Raw genomic sequence first — 24,221 nt, 5'->3', positions numbered from 1 at the left:
TGCTGACGTCGTCCACATTGCGCAAAGTGTTGAGTGTGCATGATTACCAGTTGCGGTCGTTGCTGATTCTGACCTGTCACAGGGGACGAGGGACGGGGGCACGACGACGATGTTGCTGTGGCTCTGACGTCATGGCGGGGCGCTATAACGAAGCCGACGGACTTCCATAAAAGTCGGTGCTTCTCAAGCGTCTGCTCCACGATTGTTCCTGTGGTGTTCTTCTGAAGTGCACCTGTGTAGAGACACAACGATGCAGACCCATACACATAACCTCTCGTCTCTTCTGATTGCTGTGGGGACTCTGTTGTCCGGACTGCATGGTAAGAATAACCTCTCGTCTCTTCTGATTGCTTGTGGGGACTCTGTTGTCCGGACTGCATGGTAAAAATAAAAAGATGATAAAAACTGAACTTGGCTTAACGTTTTTTAGGATGTTGTAGACTTGATTAAATTGGTCCAACTCTGATGAGGAACTTGTATGCAGCTCATGTGCAGTGTAACACGGCTACGGCTGTAGTGTTGTTGTTGATATCATATGCATTCATGTTTAAAATAAATAGGAAAGATGTACCTGATTGACTCTGTTAACCTATAGGATCACAAGAAATATATCAATGTTTCATGACGTCAGATTGTACCTTCATCTAAAAAACACTATGAACTTCGGTTTGAGTGGTTATAATCAGAAAGTATTTATCTTAAATTGAGATATTGATAAACTATGAATAATCAATAGCAGTTATGTGGCATTGTCTTTCACTCCCTTATTGGCATGGCACAGTACTGATGGAAACAGATGGAGAGAGATGTAGGTGAGCTGAGGTGCCTGAAGGCAGGTGTAATTCCTATCATTTAATCTTTGAGCATGTTGAATCCTGTTCAGCTGATGATACAGTAGTTACTCTGTTTGGGTCCGTCATTTCAGATGATAATAGGCTAGTGTTTGAGTCAGTTGGTCTGCTTGGTACTGAAACTGACCGGTACGGCCCAGAGCAGCAGGTCTTAGCCAATGGGAAGACCAGAGCAGCAGGTTTTAGCCAATGGGAAGACCAGAGCAGCAGGTTTTAGCCAATGGGAAGACCAGAGCAGCAGGTTTTAGCCAATGGGAAGACCAGAGCAGCAGGTTTTAGCCAATGGGAAGACCAGAGCAGCAGGTTTTAGCCAATGGGAAGACCAGAGCAGCAGGTTTTAGCCAATGGGAAGACCAGAGCAGCAGGTTTTAGCCAATGGGAAGACCAGAGCAGCAGGTTTTAGCCAATGGGAAGACCAGAGCAGCAGGTTTTAGCCAATGGGAAGACCAGAGCAGCAGGTTTTAGCCAATGGGAAGACCAGAGCAGCAGGTTTTAGCCAATGGGAAGACCAGAGCAGCAGGTTTTAGCCAATGGGAAGACCAGAGCAGTAGGTCTTAGCCAATGGGAAGACCAGAGCAGTAGGTCTTAGCCAATGGGAAGACCAGAGCAGCAGGTCTTAGCCAATGGGAAGACCAGAGCAGCAGGTTTTAGCCAATGGGAAGACCAGAGCAGCAGTTCTTTGCCAATGGGAAGACCAGAGCAGTAGGTTTTAGCCAATGGGAAGACCAGAGCAGCAGGTCTTAGCCAATGGGAAGACCAGAGCAGTAGGTCTTAGCCAATGGGAAGACCAGAGCAGCAGGTTTTAGCCAATGGGAAGACCAGAGCAGCAGGTCTTAGGCAATGGGAAGACCAGAGCAGCAGGTCTTAGCCAATGGGAAGACCAGAGCAGCAGGTCTTAGCCAATGGGAAGACCAGAGAAGTAGGTCTTAGCCAATGGGAAGACCAGAGCAGCAGGTCTTAGCCAATGGGAAGACCAGAGCAGTAGGTTTTAGCCAATGGGAAGATAGGGGCAGTACGTTTTAGCCAATGGGAAGACCCAGGTTTTATCCAATGGAAAGAACTTTGTCTTGGAATAATTCAGCAGGCAGACACTTTTATCCAAACAACAGTAGCCTTCAGCATCATTTAGCATCATTTAGCATCCTCCAGTAGCATTCAGTAATCTTCAGCATCCTCCGGTAGCCTTCAGCATTCTTCAGTAGCCGTCAGCCTGCTTCAGCAGCCTTCAGTAGCCTTCAGCATCATTCAGTAGCCTTCAGCAGCCTTCAGCAGCCTTCAGTAGCCTTCAGCATCCTTAAACATCCTTCACTAGCCTTCAGCATCCTTCAGCAGCCTTCAGTAGCCTTCAGCCTCCTTCAGTAGCCTTCAGCAGCCTTCAGTAGCCTTCAGCCTCCTTCAGCAGCCTTCAGCATCCTTCAGTATCCTTCAGCATCCTTCAGTAGCCTTCAGCATCCTTCAGTAGCCTCCAGTAGCATTCAGTAGCCTTCAGCATCCTTCAGTAGCCTTCAGCCTCCTTCAGTAGCCGTCAGCATCCTTCAGAATCCTTCAGTAGCCTTCAGCATCATTCAGTAGCCTTCAGTATCCTCCAGCATCCTTCAGTAGCCTTCAGCAGCCTTCAGTAGCCTTCAGCAACCTTCAGCCTCCTTTAGTAGCCTTCAGCATCCTTCAGTAGCCTTCAGCATCATTCAGTAGCCTTCAGCATCCTTCCGTAGCCCCCAGTAGCCATCAGCATCCTTCAGTAGCCTCCAGTAGCATTCAGTAGCCTCCAGTAGCATTCAGTAGCCTCCAGTAGCCTTCAGTAGCCTTCAGTAGCCTTCAGCATCGTTCAGCATCCTTCAGCATCCTTCAGTATCCTTCACTAGCCTTCAGTAGCCTGCAGCAGCCGTCAGTAGCCTTCAGCAGCCTTCAGTAGCCTTCAGCATCCTTCAGTATCCTTCAGCCTGCTTCAGCAGCCGTCAGCAGCCTTCAGAAGCCGTCAGTAGCCTTCAGCATCCTTCAGCATCCTTCAGCATCCTTCAGCAGCCTTCAGTAGCCTTCAGCAGCCTTCAGTAGCCTTCAGAATTTTTCAGTAGCTTTCAACATCCTTTAATAGCCTTCAGTATTCTTACGTATCCTTCAGTCTTCAGTATTGTTTAGTGGGATTCATACATTTTTTGTAGGAATCTGTGATCCCTGTGGGAATTGAACCCACAACCTTGATGCTGACTCTATTGAAGGATTGAGACTCCATTCTTCCACAAGAAAATCCATAATTTGGTGTTTTCTTGATGTTGGTGGAAAATGCTTTCCCAGGCGCCGCTCCAGAATCTCCCATAAGCGGTCAATTGGGTTGGTTTACATAGTTCTCATGCTCATCAAATCATTCAGTGACCAGTCACGTGCTGTGGATGGGGGCCTTGTCATCCTGGAAGATGCCTCTCCCATCAGGATATAAATGATTCACCATAGGAGTTGATCCCTCAGAATGGCTGTTTACCTTGCCCTCTAAGGGGTTGAGTAGACCTGAACCATGTCAGGAAAATGCACCCTACACCATAACAGAGCCGCCAGAACCGTCATTTACTCAAGTGTTTCCATTATTTTGGCAGTTACATCAGATCAGACGAATATCTCATCATATAACGATGAAGGAATAAATATTATAATTATGTTAATTTTTCTGTTTCTGTTTCAGGTGCTAAATGGGCATACACTGGTAAGTGGATTATTTATTTATGGCTAATAACTGTGCGATGTAGAGAGGTCTGAAGATAACATGGGAATGTAGAGATAACATGGTGATGTAGAGATAACATGGGGATGTAGAGATAACATGGGAATGTAGAGATAACATGGTGATGGTAGAGATAACATGGGAATGTAGAGATAACATGGGAATGTAGAGATAACATGGTGATGTAGAGATAACATGGTGGTGGTAGAGATACCATGGTGGTGGTAGAGAGAACATGGTGATGTAGAGATAACATGGTGGTGGTAGAGAGAACATGGTGGTGGTAGAGATAACATGGTGATGTAGAGATAACATGGTGGTGGTAGAGATAACATGGTGGTGGTAGAGATAACATGGTGGTGGTAGAGATAACATGGTGGTGGTAGAGATAACATGGTGATGTAGAGATAACATGGTGATGTAGAGATAACATGGTGATGTAGAGATAACATGGTGATGTAGAGATAACATGGTGGTGGTAGAGATAACATGGTGGTGGTAGAGATAACATGGTGATGTAGAGATAACATGGTGGTGGTAGAGATAACATGGTGATGTAGAGATAACATGGTGGTGGTAGAGATAACATGGTGATGTAGAGATAACATGGTGGTGGTAGAGATAACATGGTGATGTAGAGAGAACATGGTGATGTAGAGATAACATGGTGATGTAGAGATAACATGGGGATGTGGAGATAACATGGTGATGTAGAGATAACATGGTGATGTAGAGAGAACATGGTGATGTAGAGATAACATGGTGATGTAGAGATAACATGGTGATGTAGAGATAACATGGTGGTGGTAGAGATAACATGGTGATGTAGAGATAACATGGTGGTGGTAGAGATAACATGGTGATGTAGAGATAACATGGTGATGTAGAGATAACATGGTGATGTAGAGATAACATGGTGGTGGTAGAGAGAACATGGTGATGTAGAGATAACATGGTGATGTAGAGATAACATGGTGATGTAGAGATAACATGGTGATGTAGAGATAACATGGGGATGTGGAGATAACATGGGGATGTAGAGATAACATGGTGGTGGTAGAGATAACATGGTGATGTAGAGAGAACATGGTGATGTAGAGATAACATGGTGATGTAGAGATAACATGGTGATGTAGAGATAACATGGTGATGTAGAGATAACATGGGGATGTGGAGATAACATGGTGGTGGTAGAGATAACATGGTGGTGGTAGAGAGAACATGGTGATGTAGAGATAACATGGTGGTGGTAGAGAGAACATGGTGGTGGTAGAGATAACATGGGGATGTAGAGAGGCCTGAAGATAACATGGTGGTGGTAGAGATAACATGGTGGTGGTAGAGATAACATGGTGATGTAGAGATAACATGGTGGTGGTAGAGAGAACATGGTGATGTAGAGATAACATGGGGATGTGGAGATAACATGGGGATGTAGAGATAGCATGGGGATGTAGAGATAACATGGTGGTGGTAGAGATAACATGGTGATGTAGAGATAACATGGTGATGTAGAGATAACATGGTGATGTAGAGACAACATGGGGATGTAGAGATAGCATGGGGATGTAGAGATAACATGGTGATGTGGAGATAACATGGTGATGTAGAGATAACATGGTGATGTAGAGATAACATGGGGATGTAGAGATAACATGGGGATGTAGAGACAACATGGGGATGTAGAGATAACATGGTGATGTAGAGATAGCATGGGGATGTAGAGATAACATGGTGATGTGGAGATAACATGGTGATGTAGAGAGAACATGGTGATGTAGAGATAACATGGTGATGTAGAGATAACATGGGGATGTAGAGATAACATGGGGATGTAGAGATAACATGGTGATGTAGAGATAACATGGTGGTGGTAGAGATAACATGGTGATGTAGAGATAACATGGTGGTGGTAGAGATAACATGGTGATGTAGAGATAACATGGTGGTGGTAGAGATAACATGGGGATGTAGAGATAACATGGTGATGTGGAGATAACATGGTGATGTAGAGATAACATGGTGATGTGGAGATAACATGGTGATGTGGAGATAACATGGTGATGTGGAGATAACATGGTGATGTGGAGATAACATGGTGGTGGTAGAGATAACATGGTGATGTAGAGATAACATGGTGGATGTGGAGATAACATGGTGATGTAGAGATAACATGGTGGTGGTAGAGATAACATGGTGATGTAGAGATAACATGGTGATGTGGAGATAACATGGGGATGTGGAGATAACATGGGGATGTAGAGATAACATGGTGATGTAGAGATAACATGGTGAAGTAGAGATAACGTGGTGGTGGTAGAGATAACATGGTGATGTAGAGATAACATGGTGATGTAGAGATAACATGGTGATGTGGAGATAACATGGTGATGTGGAGATAACATGGTGGTGGTAGAGATAACATGGTGATGTAGAGATAACATGGTGATGTAGAGATAACATGGTGATGTAGAGATAACATGGTGGTGGTAGAGATAACATGGTGGTGGTAGAGATAACATGGTGGTGGTAGAGATAACATGGTGATGTAGAGATAACATGGTGGTGGTAGAGATAACATGGTGATGTAGAGATAACATGGTGATGTAGAGATAACATAGGGATGTAGAGATAACATGGTGATGTGGAGATAACATGGTGATGTAGAGATAACATGGTGGTGGTAGAGATAACATGGTGATGTAGAGAGAACATGGTGATGTAGAGATAACATGGTGATGTAGAGAGAACATGGTGATGTAGAGATACCATGGGGATGTAGAGAGGCCTGAAGATAACATTGTGATGTAGAGATAACATGGTGGTGGTAGAGATAACATGGTGATGTAGAGAACATGGTGATGTAGAGATAACATGGTGATGTAGAGATAACATGGTGATGTAGAGATAACATGGTGATGTGGAGATAACATGGTGGTGGTAGAGAGAACATGGTGGTGGTAGAGATAACATGGTGATGTAGAGAGAACATGGTGATGTAGAGATAACATGGTGATGTAGAGATAACATGGTGATGTAGAGATAACATGGTGGTGGTAGAGATAACATGGTGGTGGTAGAGAGAACATGGTGGTGGTAGAGAGAACATGGTGATGTGGAGATAACATGGTGATGTAGAGATAACATGGTGATGTAGAGATAACATGGTGATGTAGAGAGAACATGGTGATGTAGAGATAACATGGTGGTGGTAGAGATAACATGGTGATGTAGAGATAACATGGTGATGTAGAGATAACATGGTGGTGGTAGAGAGAACATGGTGGTGGTAGAGATAACATGGTGATGTAGAGATAACATGGGGATGTGGAGATAACATGGGGATGTAGAGATAACATGGTGATGTAGAGATAACATGGTGGATGTGGAGATAACATGGTGATGTAGAGATAACATGGTGATGTAGAGATAACATGGTGATGTAGAGATAACATGGTGGTGGTAGAGATAACATGGTGATGTAGAGATAACATGGTGGTGGTAGAGAGAACATGGTGATGTAGAGATAACATGGTGATGTGGAGATAGCATGGTGATGTAGAGATAACATGGTGATGTAGAGATAACATGGTGGTGGTAGAGAGAACATGGTGGTGGTAGAGATAACATGGTGATGTAGAGAGAACATGGTGATGTAGAGAGAACATGGTGATGTAGAGATAACATGGTGATGTAGAGAGAACATGGTGGTGGTAGAGATAACATGGTGATGTAGAGATAACATGGTGATGTAGAGAGAACATGGTGATGTAGAGATAACATGGTGATGTAGAGAGAACATGGTGATGTAGAGAGAACATGGTGGTGGTAGAGATAACATGGTGATGTAGAGATAACATGGTGATGTGGAGATAACATGGTGATGTAGAGATAACATGGTGGTGGTAGAGATAACATGGTGATGTAGAGATAACATGGTGATGTAGAGATAACATGGTGATGTGGAGATAACATGGTGATGTGGAGATAACATGGTGATGTAGAGATAACATGGTGGTGGTAGAGATAACATGGTGATGTAGAGATAACATGGTGGATGTGGAGATAACATGGTGATGTAGAGATAACATGGTGATGTGGAGATAACATGGTGATGTAGAGATAACATGGTGATGTAGAGATAACATGGTGATGTAGAGATAACATGGGGATGTAGAGAGAACATGGTGATGTAGAGATAACATGGTGATGTAGAGATAACATGGTGGATGTGGAGATAACATGGTGATGTAGAGATAACATGGGGATGTAGAGATAACATGGTGATGTAGAGATAACATGGTGGTGGTAGAGATAACATGGGGATGTAGAGATAACTGTGCTGATTTTCCATCAAACGGACTTAATGCAGATAAAAATCAGTGCGTGAAGATGTAATGCATCCACATCTTACTTTACCACGTTTTCATGCACCAAATAAAAATGTAAAGGTTAAAGTCTTTTAATTGCATTTTCAACTCAATCAATAGTTTTGTCACAAAAACGGTTGTGTTAAGTAGGAAATGTACCTACTCTGGTGTTGATATGTGGTCTCTAGCCAAATGTACCTACTCTGTTCTTGACATGTGGTCTCTAGCCAAATGTACCTACTCTGGTGTTGATATGTGGTCTCTAGCCAGCAGCTCCCAGATGAAGTACAGGTAGGTCAGTCTAAATGAAGATGTAATATGGATAAGAGCAACATTATAATGTATAGATTATGAGATATAATCCACATTATAATGTATAGTTTATGAGATATAATCCACATTATAATGTATAGTTTATGAGATATAATCCACATTATAATGTATAGTTTATGAGATATAATCCACATTATAATGTATAGTTTATGAGATATAATCCACATTATAATGTATAGTTTATGAGATATAATCCACATTATAATGTATAGTTTATGAGATATAATCCACATTATAGTTTATGAAATATAATCCACATTATAATGTATAGTTTATGAGATATAATCCACATTATAATGTATAGTTTATGAGATATAATCCACATTATAATGTATAGTTTATGAGATATAATCCACATTATAATGTCTAATTTATGAGATATAATCCACATTATAATGTATAGTTTATGAGATATAATCCACATTATAATGTATAGTTTATGAGATATAATCCACATTATAATGTATAGTTTATGAGATATAATCCACATTATAATGTATAGTTTATGATATATTAAGTATGGTTTAGTATAATGTATCTTTGTGTGGAATTGTTTTGTATTGTGTTTAGTGTTACACCAGACTGGTTGTTTCTCTGGGTATTGTGTTTAGTGTTACACCAGACTGGTTGTTTCCCTGGGTATTGTGTTTAGTGTTACACCAGACTGGTTGTTTCTCTGGGTATTGTGTTTAGTGTTACACCAGACTGGTTGTTTCCCTGGGTATTGTGTTTAGTGTTACACCAGACTGGTTGTTTCCCTGGGTATTGTGTTTAGTGTTACACCAGACTGGTTGGTTCCCTGGGTATTGTGTTTAGTGTTACACCAGACTGGTTGTTTCCCTGGGTATTGTGTTTAGTGTTACACCAGACTGGTTGGTTCCCTGGGTATTGTGTTTAGTGTTACACCAGACTGGTTGTTTCTCTGGGTATTGTGTTTAGTGTTACACCAGACTGGTTGTTTCTCTGGGTATTGTGTTTAGTGTTACACCAGACTGGTTGTTTCCCTGGGTATTGTGTTTAGTGTTACACCAGACTGGTTGGTTCCCTGGGTATTGTGTTTAGTGTTACACCAGACTGGTTGTTTCCCTGGGTATTGTGTTTAGTGTTACACCAGACTGGTTTTCTCTGTTTCCAGACTGGTGGGTATTGTGTTTAGTGTTACACCAGACTGGTTGTTTCTCTGGGTATTGTGTTTAGTGTTACACCAGACTGGTTTTTTCTCTGGGTATTGTGTTTAGTGTTACACCAGACTGGTTGTTTCTCTGGGTATTGTGTTTAGTGTTACACCAGACTGGTTGTTTCTCTGGGTATTGTGTTTAGTGTTACACCAGACTGGTTGTTTCTCTGGGTATTGTGTTTAGTGTTACACCAGACTGGTTGTTTCCCTGGGTATTGTGTTTAGTGTTACGCTGGTTGTTTCCCTGGGTATTGTGTTTAGTGTTACACCAGACTGGTTGTTTCCCTGGGTATTGTGTTTAGTGTTACACCAGACTGGTTGTTTCTCTGGGTATTGTGTTTAGTGTTACACCAGACTGGTTGTTTCTCTGGGTATTGTGTTTAGTGTTACGCTGGTTGTTTCCCTGGGTATTGTGTTTAGTGTTACACCAGACTGGTTGTTTCCCTGGGTATTGTGTTTAGTGTTACACCAGACTGGTTGTTTCCCTGGGTATTGTGTTTAGTGTTACACCAGACTGGTTGTTTCCTGGGTATTGTGTTTAGTGTTACACCAGACTGGTTGTTTCCCTGGGTATTGTGTTTAGTGTTACACCAGACTGGTTGTTTCTCTGGGTATTGTGTTACACCAGACTGGTTGTTTCCCTGGGTATTGTGTTTAGTGTTACACCAGACTGGTTGTTTCTCTGGGTATTGTGTTTAGTGTTACACCAGACTGGTTGTTTCCCTGGGTATTGTGTTTAGTGTTACACCAGACTGGTTTTTCTCTGGGTATTGTGTTTAGTGTTACACCAGACTGGTTGTTTCCTGGGTATTGTGTTTAGTGTTACACCAGACTGGTTGTTTCTCTGGGTATTGTGTTTAGTGTTACACCAGACTGGTTGTTTCCCTGGGTATTGTGTTTAGTGTTACACCAGACTGGTTGTTTCCCTGGGTATTGTGTTTAGTGTTACACCAGACTGGTTGTTTCCCTGGGTATTGTGTTTAGTGTTACACCAGACTGGTTGTTTCCTGGGTATTGTGTTTAGTGTTACACCAGACTGGTTTTTCTCTGGGTATTGTGTTTAGTGTTACACCAGACTGGTTGTTTCCCTGGGTATTGTGTTTAGTGTTACACCAGACTGGTTGTTTCTCTGGGTGTTTATTGTGTTTAGTGTTTTAGTGTTACACCAGACTGGTTGTTTCCCTGGGTATTGTGTTTAGTGTTACACCAGACTGGTTGTTTCCTGGGTATTGTGTTTAGTGTTACACCAGACTGGTTGTTTCCCTGGGTATTGTGTTTAGTGTTACACCAGACTGGTTGTTTCCCTGGGTATTGTGTTTAGTGTTACACCAGACTGGTTGTTTCCCTGGGTATTGTGTTTAGTGTTACACCAGACTGGTTGTTTCCTGGGTATTGTGTTTAGTGTTACACCAGACTGGTTGTTTCCTGGGTATTGTGTTTAGTGTTACACCAGACTGGTTGTTTCCCTGGGTATTGTGTTTAGTGTTACACCAGACTGGTTGTTTCCCTGGGTATTGTGTTTAGTGTTACACAGACTGGTTGTTTCCCTGGGTATTGTGTTTAGTGTTACACCAGACTGGTTGTTTCTCTGGGTATTGTGTTTAGTGTTACACCAGACTGGTTGTTTCCTGGTTGTTTCTCCTGGGTATTGTGTTTAGTGTTACACCAGACTGGTTGTTTCCCTGGGTATTGTGTTTAGTGTTACACCAGACTGGTTGTTTCTCTGGGTATTGTGTTTAGTGTTACATTGTGTTTAGTGTTACACAGACTGGTTGTTTCCCTGGGTATTGTGTTTAGTGTTACACCAGACTGGTTGTTTCCCTGGGTATTGTGTTTAGTGTTACACCAGACTGGTTGTTTCCTGGGTATTGTGTTTAGTGTTACACCAGACTGGTTGTTTCCCTGGGTATTGTGTTTAGTGTTACACCAGACTGGTTGTTTCCCTGGGTATTGTGTTTAGTGTTACACCAGACTGGTTGTTTCCCTGGGTATTGTGTTTAGTGTTACAGACTGGTTGTTTCCCTGGGTATTGTGTTTACGTGGACTGGTGTTTCCCTGGGTATTGTGTTTAGTGTTACACCAGACTGGTTGTTTCCCTGGGTATTGTGTTTAGTGTTACACCAGACTGGTTGTTTCCCTGGGTATTGTGTTTAGTGTTACACCAGACTGGTTGTTTCCTGGGTATTGTGTTTAGTGTTACACCAGACTGGTTGTTTCCCTGGGTATTGTGTTTAGTGTTACACCAGACTGGTTGTTTCTCTGGGTATTGTGTTTAGTGTTACACCAGACTGGTTGTTTCCTGGGTATTGTGTTTAGTGTTACACCAGACTGGTTGTTTCCCTGGGTATTGTGTTTAGTGTTACACCAGACTGGTTGTTTCCCTGGGTATTGTGTTTAGTGTTACACCAGACTGGTTGTTTCTCTGGGTATTGTGTTTAGTGTTACACCAGACTGGTTGTTTCCCTGGGTATTGTGTTTAGTGTTACACCAGACTGGTTGTTTCTCTGGGTATTGTGTTTAGTGTTACACCAGACTGGTTGTTTCCCTGGGTATTGTGTTTAGTGTTACACCAGACTGGTTGTTTCCCTGGGTATTGTGTTTAGTGTTACACCAGACTGGTTGTTTCTCTGGGTATTGTGTTTAGTGTTACACCAGACTGGTTGTTTCTCTGGGTATTGTGTTTAGTGTTACACCAGACTGGTTGTTTCCTGGGTATTGTGTTTAGTGTTACCTGGTTGTTTCCTGGGTATTGTGTTTAGTGTTACACCAGACTGGGTTGTGTTTAGTTTACCCAGACTGGTTGTATTGTGTTTAGTGTTACACCAGACTGGTTGTTTCCCTGGGTATTGTGTTTAGTGTTACACCAGACTGGTTGTTTCCCTGGGTATTGTGTTTAGTGTTACACCAGACTGGTTGTTTCAGTGTTTACTGGTTGTTTCTCTGGGTATTGTGTTTAGTGTTACACCAGACTGGTTGTTTCCCTGGGTATTGTGTTTAGTGTTACACCAGACTGGTTGTTTCCCTGGGTATTGTGTTTAGTGTTACACCAGACTGGTTGTTTCTCTGGGTATTGTGTTTAGTGTTACACCAGACTGGTTGTTTCCCTGGGTATTGTGTTTAGTGTTACACCAGACTGGTTGTTTCCCTGGGTATTGTGTTTAGTGTTACACCAGACTGGTTGTTTCCCTGGGTATTGTGTTTAGTGTTACACCAGACTGGTTGTTTCCCTGGGTATTGTGTTTAGTGTTACACCAGACTGGTTGTTTCCCTGGGTATTGTGTTTAGTGTTACACCAGACTGGTTGTTTCTCTGGGTATTGTGTTTAGTGTTACACCAGACTGGTTGTTTCCCTGGGTATTGTGTTTAGTGTTACACCAGACTGGTTGTTTCCCTGGGTATTGTGTTTAGTGTTACACCAGACTGGTTGTTTCCCTGGGTATTGTGTTTAGTGTTACACCAGACTGGTTGTTTCTCTGGGTATTGTGTTTAGTGTTACACCAGACTGGTTGTTTCCCTGGGTATTGTGTTTAGTGTTACACCAGACTGGTTGTTTCCCTGGGTATTGTGTTTAGTGTTACACCAGACTGGTTGTTTCCTGGGTATTGTGTTTAGTGTTACACCAGACTGGTTGTTTCTCTGGGTATTGTGTTTAGTGTTACACCAGACTGGTTGTTTCCCTGGGTATTGTGTTTAGTGTTACACCAGACTGGTTGTTTCCCTGGGTATTGTGTTTAGTGTTACACCAGACTGGTTGTTTCCCTGGTGTTTATTGTGTTTTCTCTGGGTAGTGTTTACACCAGACTGGTTGTTTCCCTGGGTATTGTGTTTAGTGTTACACCAGACTGGTTGTTTCCCTGGGTATTGTGTTTAGTGTTACACCAGACTGGTTGTTTCCTGGGTATTGTGTTTAGTGTTACACCAGACTGGTTGTTTCAGACTGGTTACACCAGACTGGTTGTTTCCTGGGTATTGTGTTTAGTGTTACACCAGACTGGTTGTTTCCCTGGGTATTGTGTTTAGTGTTACACCATTGACTGGTTGTTTCCTGGGTATTGTGTTTAGTGTTACACCAGACTGGTTGTTTCCCTGGGTATTGTGTTTAGTGTTACACCAGACTGGTTGTTTCCCTGGGTATTGTGTTTTTAGTGTTACACCAGACTGGTTGTTTCCCTGGGTATTGTGTTTAGTGTTACACCAGACTGGTTGTTTCTGGGTATTGTGTTTAGTGTTACACCAGACTGGTTGTTTCCCTGGGTATTGTGTTTAGTGTTACACCAGACTGGTTGTTTCCCTGGGTATTGTGTTTAGTGTTACACCAGACTGGTTGTTTCTCTGGGTATTGTGTTTAGTGTTACACCAGACTGGTTGTTTCCCTGGGTATTGTGTTTAGTGTTACACCAGACTGGTTGTTTCCCTGGGTATTGTGTTTAGTGTTACACCAGACTGGTTGTTTCTCTGGGTATTGTGTTTAGTGTTACACCAGACTGGTTGTTTCCTGGGTATTGTGTTTAGTGTTACACCAGACTGGTTGTTTCCTGGGTATTGTGTTTAGTGTTACACCAGACTGGTTGTTTCCTGGGTATTGTGTTTAGTGTTACACCAGACTGGTTGTTTCCCTGGGTATTGTGTTTAGTGTTACACCAGACTGGTTGTTTCCCTGGGTATTGTGTTTAGTGTTACACCAGACTGGTTGTTTCCCTGGGTATTGTGTTTAGTGTTACACCAGACTGGTTGTTTCCCTGGGTCTTGTGTTTAGTGTTACACCAGACTGGTTGTTTCCCTGGGTATTGTGTTTAGTGTTACACCAGACTGGTTGTTTCCTGGGTATTGTGTTTAGTGTTACACCAGACTGGTTGTTTCCTGGTTGTATTGTGTTTAGTGTTACACCAGACTGGTTGTTTCCTGGGTATTGTGTTTAGTGTTACACCAGACTGGTTGTTTCTCTGGGTATTGTGTTTAGTGTTACACCAGACTGGTTGTTTCTCTGGGTATTGTGTTTTTCTCTGGGTATTGTGTTTAGTGTTACAGTGTTTACACCAGACTGGTTGTTTCCTGGGTATTGTGTTTAGTGTTACACCAGACTGGTTGTTTCCCTGGGTATTGTGTTTAGTGTTACACCAGACTGGTTGTTTCCTGGGTATTGTGTTTAGTGTTACACCAGACTGGTTGTTTCCTGGGTATTGTGTTTAGTGTTACACCAGACTGGTTGTTTCCCTGGGTATTGTGTTTAGTGTTACACCAGACTGGTTGTTTCCCTGGGTATTGTGTTTAGTGTTACACCAGACTGGTTGTTTCCCTGGGTATTGTGTTTAGTGTTACACCAGACTGGTTGTTTCTCTGGGTATTGTGTTTAGTGTTACACTGGTTGTTTCCTGACTGGTTGTTTCCCTGGGTATTGTGTTTAGTGTTACACCAGACTGGTTGTTTCCTGGGTATTGTGTTTAGTGTTACACCAGACTGGTTGTTTCCCTGGGTATTGTGTTTAGTGTTACACCAGACTGGTTGTTTCCTGGGTATTGTGTTTAGTGTTACACCAGACTGGTTGTTTCCCTGGGTATTGTGTTTAGTGTTACACCAGACTGGTTGTTTCCTGGGTATTGTGTTTAGTGTTACACCAGACTGGTTGTTTCCTGGGTATTGTGTTTAGTGTTACACCAGACTGGTTGTTTCCCTGGGTATTGTGTTTAGTGTTACACCAGACTGGTTGTTTCTCTGGGTATTGTGTTTAGTGTTACACCAGACTGGTTGTTTCCCTGGGTATTGTGTTTAGTGTTACACCAGACTGGTTGTTTCCCTGGGTATTGTGTTTAGTGTGTTGTTTCCCTGGGTATTGTGTTACACCAGACTGGTTGTTTCTCTGGGTATTGTGTTTAGTGTTACACCAGACTGGTTGTTTCCCTGGGTATTGTGTTTAGTGTTACACCAGACTGGTTGTTTCCCTGGGTATTGTGTTTAGTGTTACACCAGACTGGTTGTTTCCCTGGGTATTGTGTTTAGTGTTACACCAGACTGGTTGTTTCCCTGGGTATTGTGTTTAGTGTTACACCAGACTGGTTGTTTCCCTGGGTATTGTGTTTAGTGTTACACCAGACTGGTTGTTTCCCTGGGTATTGTGTTTAGTGTTACACCAGACTGGTTGTTTCTCTGGGTATTTACGTGTTTCCCTGGGTGTTACACCAGACTGGTTGTTTCCCTGGGTATTGTGTTTAGTGTTACACCAGACTGGTTGTTTCCCTGGGTATTGTGTTTAGTGTTACACCAGACTGGTTGTTTCCCTGGGTATTGTGTTTAGTGTTACACCAGACTGGTTGTTTCCTGGGTATTGTGTTTAGTGTTGGGTATTGTGTTTAGTGTTACACCAGACTGGTTGTTTCTCCTGGGTATTGTGTTTAGTGTTACACCAGACTGGTTGTTTCCCTGGGTATTGTGTTTAGTGTTACACCAGACTGGTTGTTTCCCTGGGTATTGTGTTTAGTGTTACACCAGACTGGTTGTTTCCCTGGGTATTGTGTTTAGTGTTACACCAGACTGGTTGTTTCCCTGGGTATTGTGTTTAGTGTTACACCAGACTGGTTGTTTCCCTGGGTATTGTGTTTAGACTGTTACACCAGTGTTTACTGGTTGTTTCCTGGGTATTGTGTTTAGTGTTACACCAGACTGGTTGTTTCCCTGGGTATTGTGTTTAGTGTTACCAGACTGGTTGTTTCCCTTGTGTTTAGTGTTACACCAGACTGGTTGTTTCTCTGGGTATTGTGTTTAGTGTTACATTGTGTTTAGTGTTACTGGTTGTTTCCCTGGGTATTGTGTTTAGTGTTACACCAGACTGGTTGTTTCCCTGGGTATTGTGTTTAGTGTTACACCAGACTGGTTGTTTCCTGGGTATTGTGTTTAGTGTTACACCAGACTGGTTGTTTCCCTGGGTATTGTGTTTAGTGTTACACCAGACTGGTTGTTTCCCTGGGTATTGTGTTTAGTGTTACCAGACTGGTTGTTTCCCTGGGTATTGTGTTTACTGGTTGTTTCCCTGGGTATTGTGTTTAGTGTTACACCAGACTGGTTGTTTCCCTGGGTATTGTGTTTAGTGTTACACCAGACTGGTTGTTTCCTGGGTATTGTGTTTAGTGTTACACAGACTGGTTGTTTCCCTGGGTATTGTGTTTAGTGTTACACCAGACTGGTTGTTTCCCTGGGTATTGTGTTTAGTGTTACACCAGACTGGTTGTTTCCCTGGGTATTGTGTTTAGTGTTACACCAGACTGGTTGTTTCCCTGGGTATTGTGTTTAGTGTTACACCAGACTGGTTGTTTCTCTGGGTATTGTGTTTAGTGTTACACCAGACTGGTTGTTTCCCTGGGTATTGTGTTTAGTGTTACACCAGACTGGTTGTTTCCCTGGGTATTGTGTTTAGTGTTACACCAGACTGGTTGTTTCTCTGGGTATTGTGTTTAGTGTTACACCAGACTGGTTGTTTCCCTGGGTATTGTGTTTAGTGTTACACCAGACTGGTTGTTTCTCTGGGTATTGTGTTTAGTGTTACACCAGACTGGTTGTTTCCCTGGGTATTGTGTTTAGTGTTACACCAGACTGGTTGTTTCTCTGGGTATTGTGTTTAGTGTTACACCAGACTGGTTTTTTCTCTGGGTATTGTGTTTAGTGTTACACCAGACTGGTTGTTTCCCTGGGTATTGTGTTTAGTGTTACACCAGACTGGTTGTTTCCCTGGGTATTGTGTTTAGTGTTACACCAGACTGGTTGGTTCCCTGGGTATTGTGTTTTGACCGTATGTTTATTGCCATACATTTGCATTATTGTGAGTGTTTTCGGGCTTATTCACTTTTGCCATTGGCTGGGGATTTTTTTTGACGGCAGTTGCGTCTGTCTTTTGTGCTTCTGCCAAATAAAGTGCGCCTGATCACAACTCTCTGCTCTCCTGCGCCCGACTCCTTACCAGTAGCGCACAATCTTGACAACCATTATGAAGAAAAATTCATTATCTGTCGGCGTTTATAAAATTGTACCGAAAGTTTCCATCACAAACTTTGGATGTACATGTGGTTAGTGAGCTGAATGCATAAAAACACGAGTCAAAATACAAATTCATATTTGCCTTCACTGTAAAAAAGCCAACTTAACCATTGATTAATAAACGTTATCCTGTGAGTTGGGTAGACTTCAGAAGGACAAGAAATTGAGCTAATGAGTAAATGTTTGTTCTCTCAACAAAGTTAGCTCGAAGTGAGCTGAATTTGAAAAAGCTTGTCGAGTAAAATTACAAATTCCTGTTGCCTTTCATGTTGCCTATTTTTATCCATAACGGGTGAACTGTTTATAAATTACAGTACTTTTTGTATGTTGTCCCTCTATTAGAGGAGCAAAAGTAATTACGCAATTGAAAGGCAACAGCTGCAAGATGATTGTGATGCTGTTTTTTTACAGTGTACTAGACTAGATTATTGTTTTGACTGTCTGCTTCCCCTGTCTCAGACTGTGGTCCTGGTGACATAGCGTGATGGACCTGTCTCAGACTGTGGTCCTGGTGACATAGCCTGATGGACCTGTCTCAGACTGTGGTCCTGGTGACATAGCCTAATGGACCTGTCTCAGACTGTGGTCCTGGTGACATAGCCTAATGGACCTGTCTCAGACTGTGGTCCTGGTGACATAGCCTAATGGACCTGTCTCAGACTGTGGTCCTGGTGACATAGCCTGATGGACCTGTCTCAGACTCTGGTCTTGGTGACATAGTCTATTGGACCTGTCTCAGACTGTGGTCCTGGTGACATAGCCTAATGGACCTGTCTCAGACTGTGGTCCTGGTGACATAGCCTGATGGACCTGTCTCAGACTGTGGTCCTGGTGACATAGCCTGATGGACCTGTCTCAGACTCTGGTCTTGGTGACATAGTCTATTGGACCTGTCTCAGACTGTGGTCCTGGTGACATAGCCTAATCGACCTGTCTCAGACTGTGGTCCTGGTGACATAGCCTGATGGACCTGTCTCAGACTGGTCCTGGTGACATAGCCTAATGGACCTGTCTCAGACTGTGGTCCTGGTGACATAGCCTAATGGACCTGTCTCAGACTGTGGTCCTGGTGACATAGCCTAATGGACCTGCCTCAGACTGTGGTCGTGGTGACATAGCCTAATGGACCTGTCTCAGACTGTGGTCCTGGTGACATAGCCTAATGGACCTGTCTCAGACTGTGGTCCTGGTGACATAGCCTAATGGACCTGTCTCTCAGATTCAGAAGGGTTGGGTTAGTCAGCTGTGCAACTGACTAGGTAGCCCCCCCGCACCTCTCAGCGTCCGCATCACTCTCCCCCACATGGTCTCAAACTCCCCCATTTAATTTCTCTCCGTCCTCCACGCGCTTTCAAAATTTAGAAAATTAAACATTTGACCTTTCTATTGTGTTAACGACGGAGGACTGGTAGATTTCCACTTCTTAACTATAGTTTATCTTCTGGATTATTGAGATCACTCTGATATACCTACTGATCTACATTATTAATATATCTACTGATCTACATTATTAATATATCTACTGATCTACATTATTAATATATCTACTGATCTACATTATCATTATTAATATATCTACTGATCTACATTATTAATATATCTACTGATCTACATTATTAATATATCTACTGATCTACATGATTAATATATCTGCTGATCTACATTATTAATATATCTACTGATCTACATTATTAATATATCTACTGATCTACATGATTAATATATCTACTGATCTACATATCATTATTAATATATCTACTGATCTACATTATTAATATATCTACTGATCTACATTATTAATATACCTACTGATCTACATGATTAATATATCTGCTGATCTACATTATTAATATATCTACTGATCTACATTATTAATATATCTACTGATCTACATGATTAATATATCGACTGATCTACATATCATTATTAATATATCTACTGATCTACATTATTAATATATCTACTGATCTACATTATGAATATACCTACTGATCTACATGATTAATATATCTACTGATCTACATATCATTATTAATATATCTACTGATCTACATTATTAATATATCTACTGATCTACATGATTAATATATCTACTGATCTACATTATTCATATATCTACTGATCTACATTATTCATATATCTACTGATCTACATGATTAATATATCTACTGATCTACATTATTAATATATCTACTGATCTACATTATTCATATATCTACTGATCTACATTATTCATATATCTACTGATCTACATGATTAATATATCTACTGATCTACATATCATTATTAATATATCTACTGATCTACATTATTAATATATCTACTGATCTACATGATTAATATATCTACTGATCTACATTATTAATATATCTACTGATCTACATTATTCATATATCTACTGATCTACATTATTCATATATCTACTGATCTACATTATTAATATATCTACTGATCTACATTATTAATATATCTACTGATCTACATATCATTGTTAATATATCTACTGATCGACATTATTAATATATCTACTGATCTACATTATTAATATATCTACTGATCTACATATCATTATTAATATATCTACTGATCTACATTATTAATATATCTACTGATCTACATATCATTATTAATATATCTACTGATCTACATTATTAATATATCTACTGATCTACATATCATTATTAATATATCTACTGATCTACATTAGTAATATATCTACTGATCTACATATCATTATTAATATATCTACTGATCTACATTATTAATATATCTACTGATCTACATGATTAATATATCTACTGATCTACATTATTAATATATCTATTCATATATCTACTGATCTACATTATTAATATATCTACTGATCTACATTATTAATATATCTACTGATCTACATTATTAATATATCTACTGATCTACATTATTAATATATCTACTGATCTACATATCATTATTAATATATCTACTGATCTACATTATTAATATATCTACTGATCTACATTATTAATATATCTACTGATCTACATTATTAATATATCTACTGATCTACATTATTAATATATCTACTGATCTACATATCATTATTAATATATCTACTGATCTACATTATTAATATATCTACTGATCTACATTATTAATATATCTACTGATCTACATTATTAATATATCTACTGATCTACATTATTAATATATCTACTGATCTACATTATTAATATATCTACTGATCTACATATCATTATTAATATATCTACTGATCTACATTATTAATATATCTACTGATCTACATTATTAATATATCTACTGATCTACATTATTATTCATATATCTACTGATCTACATTATTAATATATCTACTGATCTACATATCATTATTAATATATCTACTGATCTACATTATATATCTATGATCTACATTATTAATATATCTACTGATCTACATTATTAATATATCTACTGATCTACATATCATTATTAATATATCTACTGATCTACATTATTAATATATCTACTGATCTACATTATTAATATATCTACTGATCTACATATCATTATTAATATATCTACTGATCTACATTATTAATATATCTACTGATCTACATATATTAAATATATCTACTGATCTACATATCATTATTAATATATCTACTGATCTACATATCATTATTAATATATCTACTGATCTACATTATTAATATATCTACTGATCTACATTAATATATCTACTGATCTATATCTTACTATATCTACATATCATTATTAATATATCTACTGATCTACATATCATTATTAATATATCTACTGATCTACATTATTAATATATCTACTGATCTACATATCATTATTAATATATCTACTGATCTACATATCTATCTACATTATTAATATATCTACTGATCTACATATCATTATTAATATATCTACTGATCTACATTATTAATATATCTACTGATCTACATTATTAATATATCTACTGATCTACATATCATTATTAATATATCTACTGATCTACATTATTAATATATCTACTGATCTACATTATATCTACTGATCTACATTATTAATATATCTACTGATCTACATCATTATTAATATATCTATGATCTACATTAATATATCTACTGATCTACATTATTAATATATCTACTGATCTACATATCATTATTAATATATCTACTGATCTACATTATTAATATATCTACTGATCTACATTATTAATATATCTACTGATCTACATTATTAATATATCTACTGATCTACATATCATTATTAATATATCTACTGATCTACATTATTAATATATCTACTGATCTACATATCATTATTAATATATCTACTGATCTACATATCATTATTAATATATCTACTGATCTACATTATTAATATATCTACTGATCTACATTATTAATATATCTACTGATCTACATATCATTATTAATATATCTACTGATCTACATATCATTATTAATATATCTACTGATCTACATTATTAATATATCTACTGATCTACATTATTAATATATCTACTGATCTACATATCATTATTAATATATCTACTGATCTACATATCATTATTAATATATCTACTGATCTACATTATTAATATATCTACTGATCTACATATCATTATTAATATATCTACTGATCTACATATCATTATTAATATATCTACTATCTACTGATTAATATATCATTATTAAATATATCTACTGATCTACATATCATTATTAATATATCTACTGATCTACATTATTAATATATCTACTGATCTACATATCATTATTAATATATCTACTGATCTACATTATTAATATATCTACTGATCTACATTATTAATATATCTACTGATCTACATATCATTATTAATATATCTACTGATCTACATTATTAATATATCTACTGATCTACATTATTAATATATCTACTGATCTACATATTATTAATATATCTACTGATCTACATTATCATATATCTAATGATCTACATGATTAATATATCTACTGATCTACATATCATTATTAATATATCTACTGATCTACATTATTAATATATCTACTGATCTACATTATTAATATATCTACTGATCTACATATCATTATTAATATATCTACTGATCTACATTATTAATATATCTACTGATCTACATTATTAATATATCTACTGATCTACATATCATTATTAATATATCTACTGATCTACATTATTAATATATCTACTGATCTACATTATTAATATATCTACTGATCTACATTATTATATATCTACTGATCTACATTATTAATATATCTACTGATCTACATTATTAATATATCTACTGATCTACATATCATTATTAATATATCTACTGATCTACATTATTAATATATCTACTGATCTACATATCATTATTAATATATCTACTGATCTACATTATTAATATATCTACTGATCTACATTATTAATATATCTACTGATCTACATTATTAATATATCTACTGATCTACATTATTAATATATCTACTGATCTACATTATTAATATATCTACTGATCTACATATCATTATTAATATATCTACTGATCTACATTATTAATATATCTACTGATCTACATTATTAATATATCTACTGATCTACATATCATTAAATATATCTACTGATCTACATTATTAATATATCTACTGATCTACATATCATTATTAATATATCTACTGATCTACATATTAATATATCTACTGATCTACATTATTAATATATCTACTGATCTACATTATTAATATATCTACTGATCTACATTATTAATATATCTACTGATCTACATTATTAATATATCTACTGATCTACATTATTAATATATCTACTGATCTACATTATTAATATATCTACTGATCTACATTATTATTAATATATCATGATATTATTAATATATCTACTGATCTACATTATTAATATATCTACTGATCTACATCTACATTATTAATATATCTACTGATCTACATATCATTATTAATATATCTACTGATCTACATTATTAATATATCTACTGATCTACATTATTAATATATCTACTGATCTACATATCATTATTAATATATCTACTGATCTACATATCATTATTAATATATCTACTGATCTACATTATTAATATATCTATTGTTATTAATATATCTACTGATCTACATTATTAATATATCTACTGATCTACATTATTAATATATCTACTGATCTACATTATTAATATATCTACTGATCTACATATCATTATTAATATATCTACTGATCTACATATCATTATTAATATATCTACTGATCTACATTATTAATATATCTACTGATCTACATTATTAATATATCTGCTGATCTACATATCATTATTAATATATCTACTGATCTACATTATTAATATATCTACTGATCTACATTATTAATATATCTACTGATCTACATTATTAATATATCTACTGATCTACATTATTAATATATCTACTGATCTACATATCATTATTAATATATCTACTGATCTACATTATTAATATATCTACTGATCTACATTATTAATATATCTACTGATCTACATTATTCATATATCTACTGATCTACATTATTCATATATCTACTGATCTACATTATTAATATATCTACTGATCTACATTATTAATATATCTACTGATCTACATTATTAATATATCTACTGATCTACATTATTAATATATCTACATGATCTACATATCATTATTAATATATCTACTGATCTACATTATTAATATATCTACTGATCT

At 38.0% G+C, this 24,221-nt stretch overlaps 1 protein-coding gene across 1 annotated transcript in view; it reads left to right on the top strand.

The window, feature by feature from the left end:
• ca12 (carbonic anhydrase XII) overlaps window positions 1-24,221 on the top strand; it is a 108,296-nt gene continuing 84,075 nt past the window's right edge. The window contains exons 1-2 of the mRNA XM_052512435.1: window positions 1-320; window positions 3,526-3,546. Coding sequence (XP_052368395.1) covers window positions 251-320; window positions 3,526-3,546 — 91 coding nt within the window. The 5' untranslated portion in view covers window positions 1-250. The remainder of the gene's footprint in view (window positions 321-3,525; window positions 3,547-24,221) is intronic.

This window comes from Oncorhynchus keta, unplaced genomic scaffold (assembly GCF_023373465.1).
Source record: "Oncorhynchus keta strain PuntledgeMale-10-30-2019 unplaced genomic scaffold, Oket_V2 Un_contig_833_pilon_pilon, whole genome shotgun sequence".
Taxonomy (NCBI): Eukaryota; Metazoa; Chordata; class Actinopteri; order Salmoniformes; family Salmonidae; genus Oncorhynchus; species Oncorhynchus keta.
This window is presented reverse-complemented; position numbering and strand designations above follow the sequence as displayed.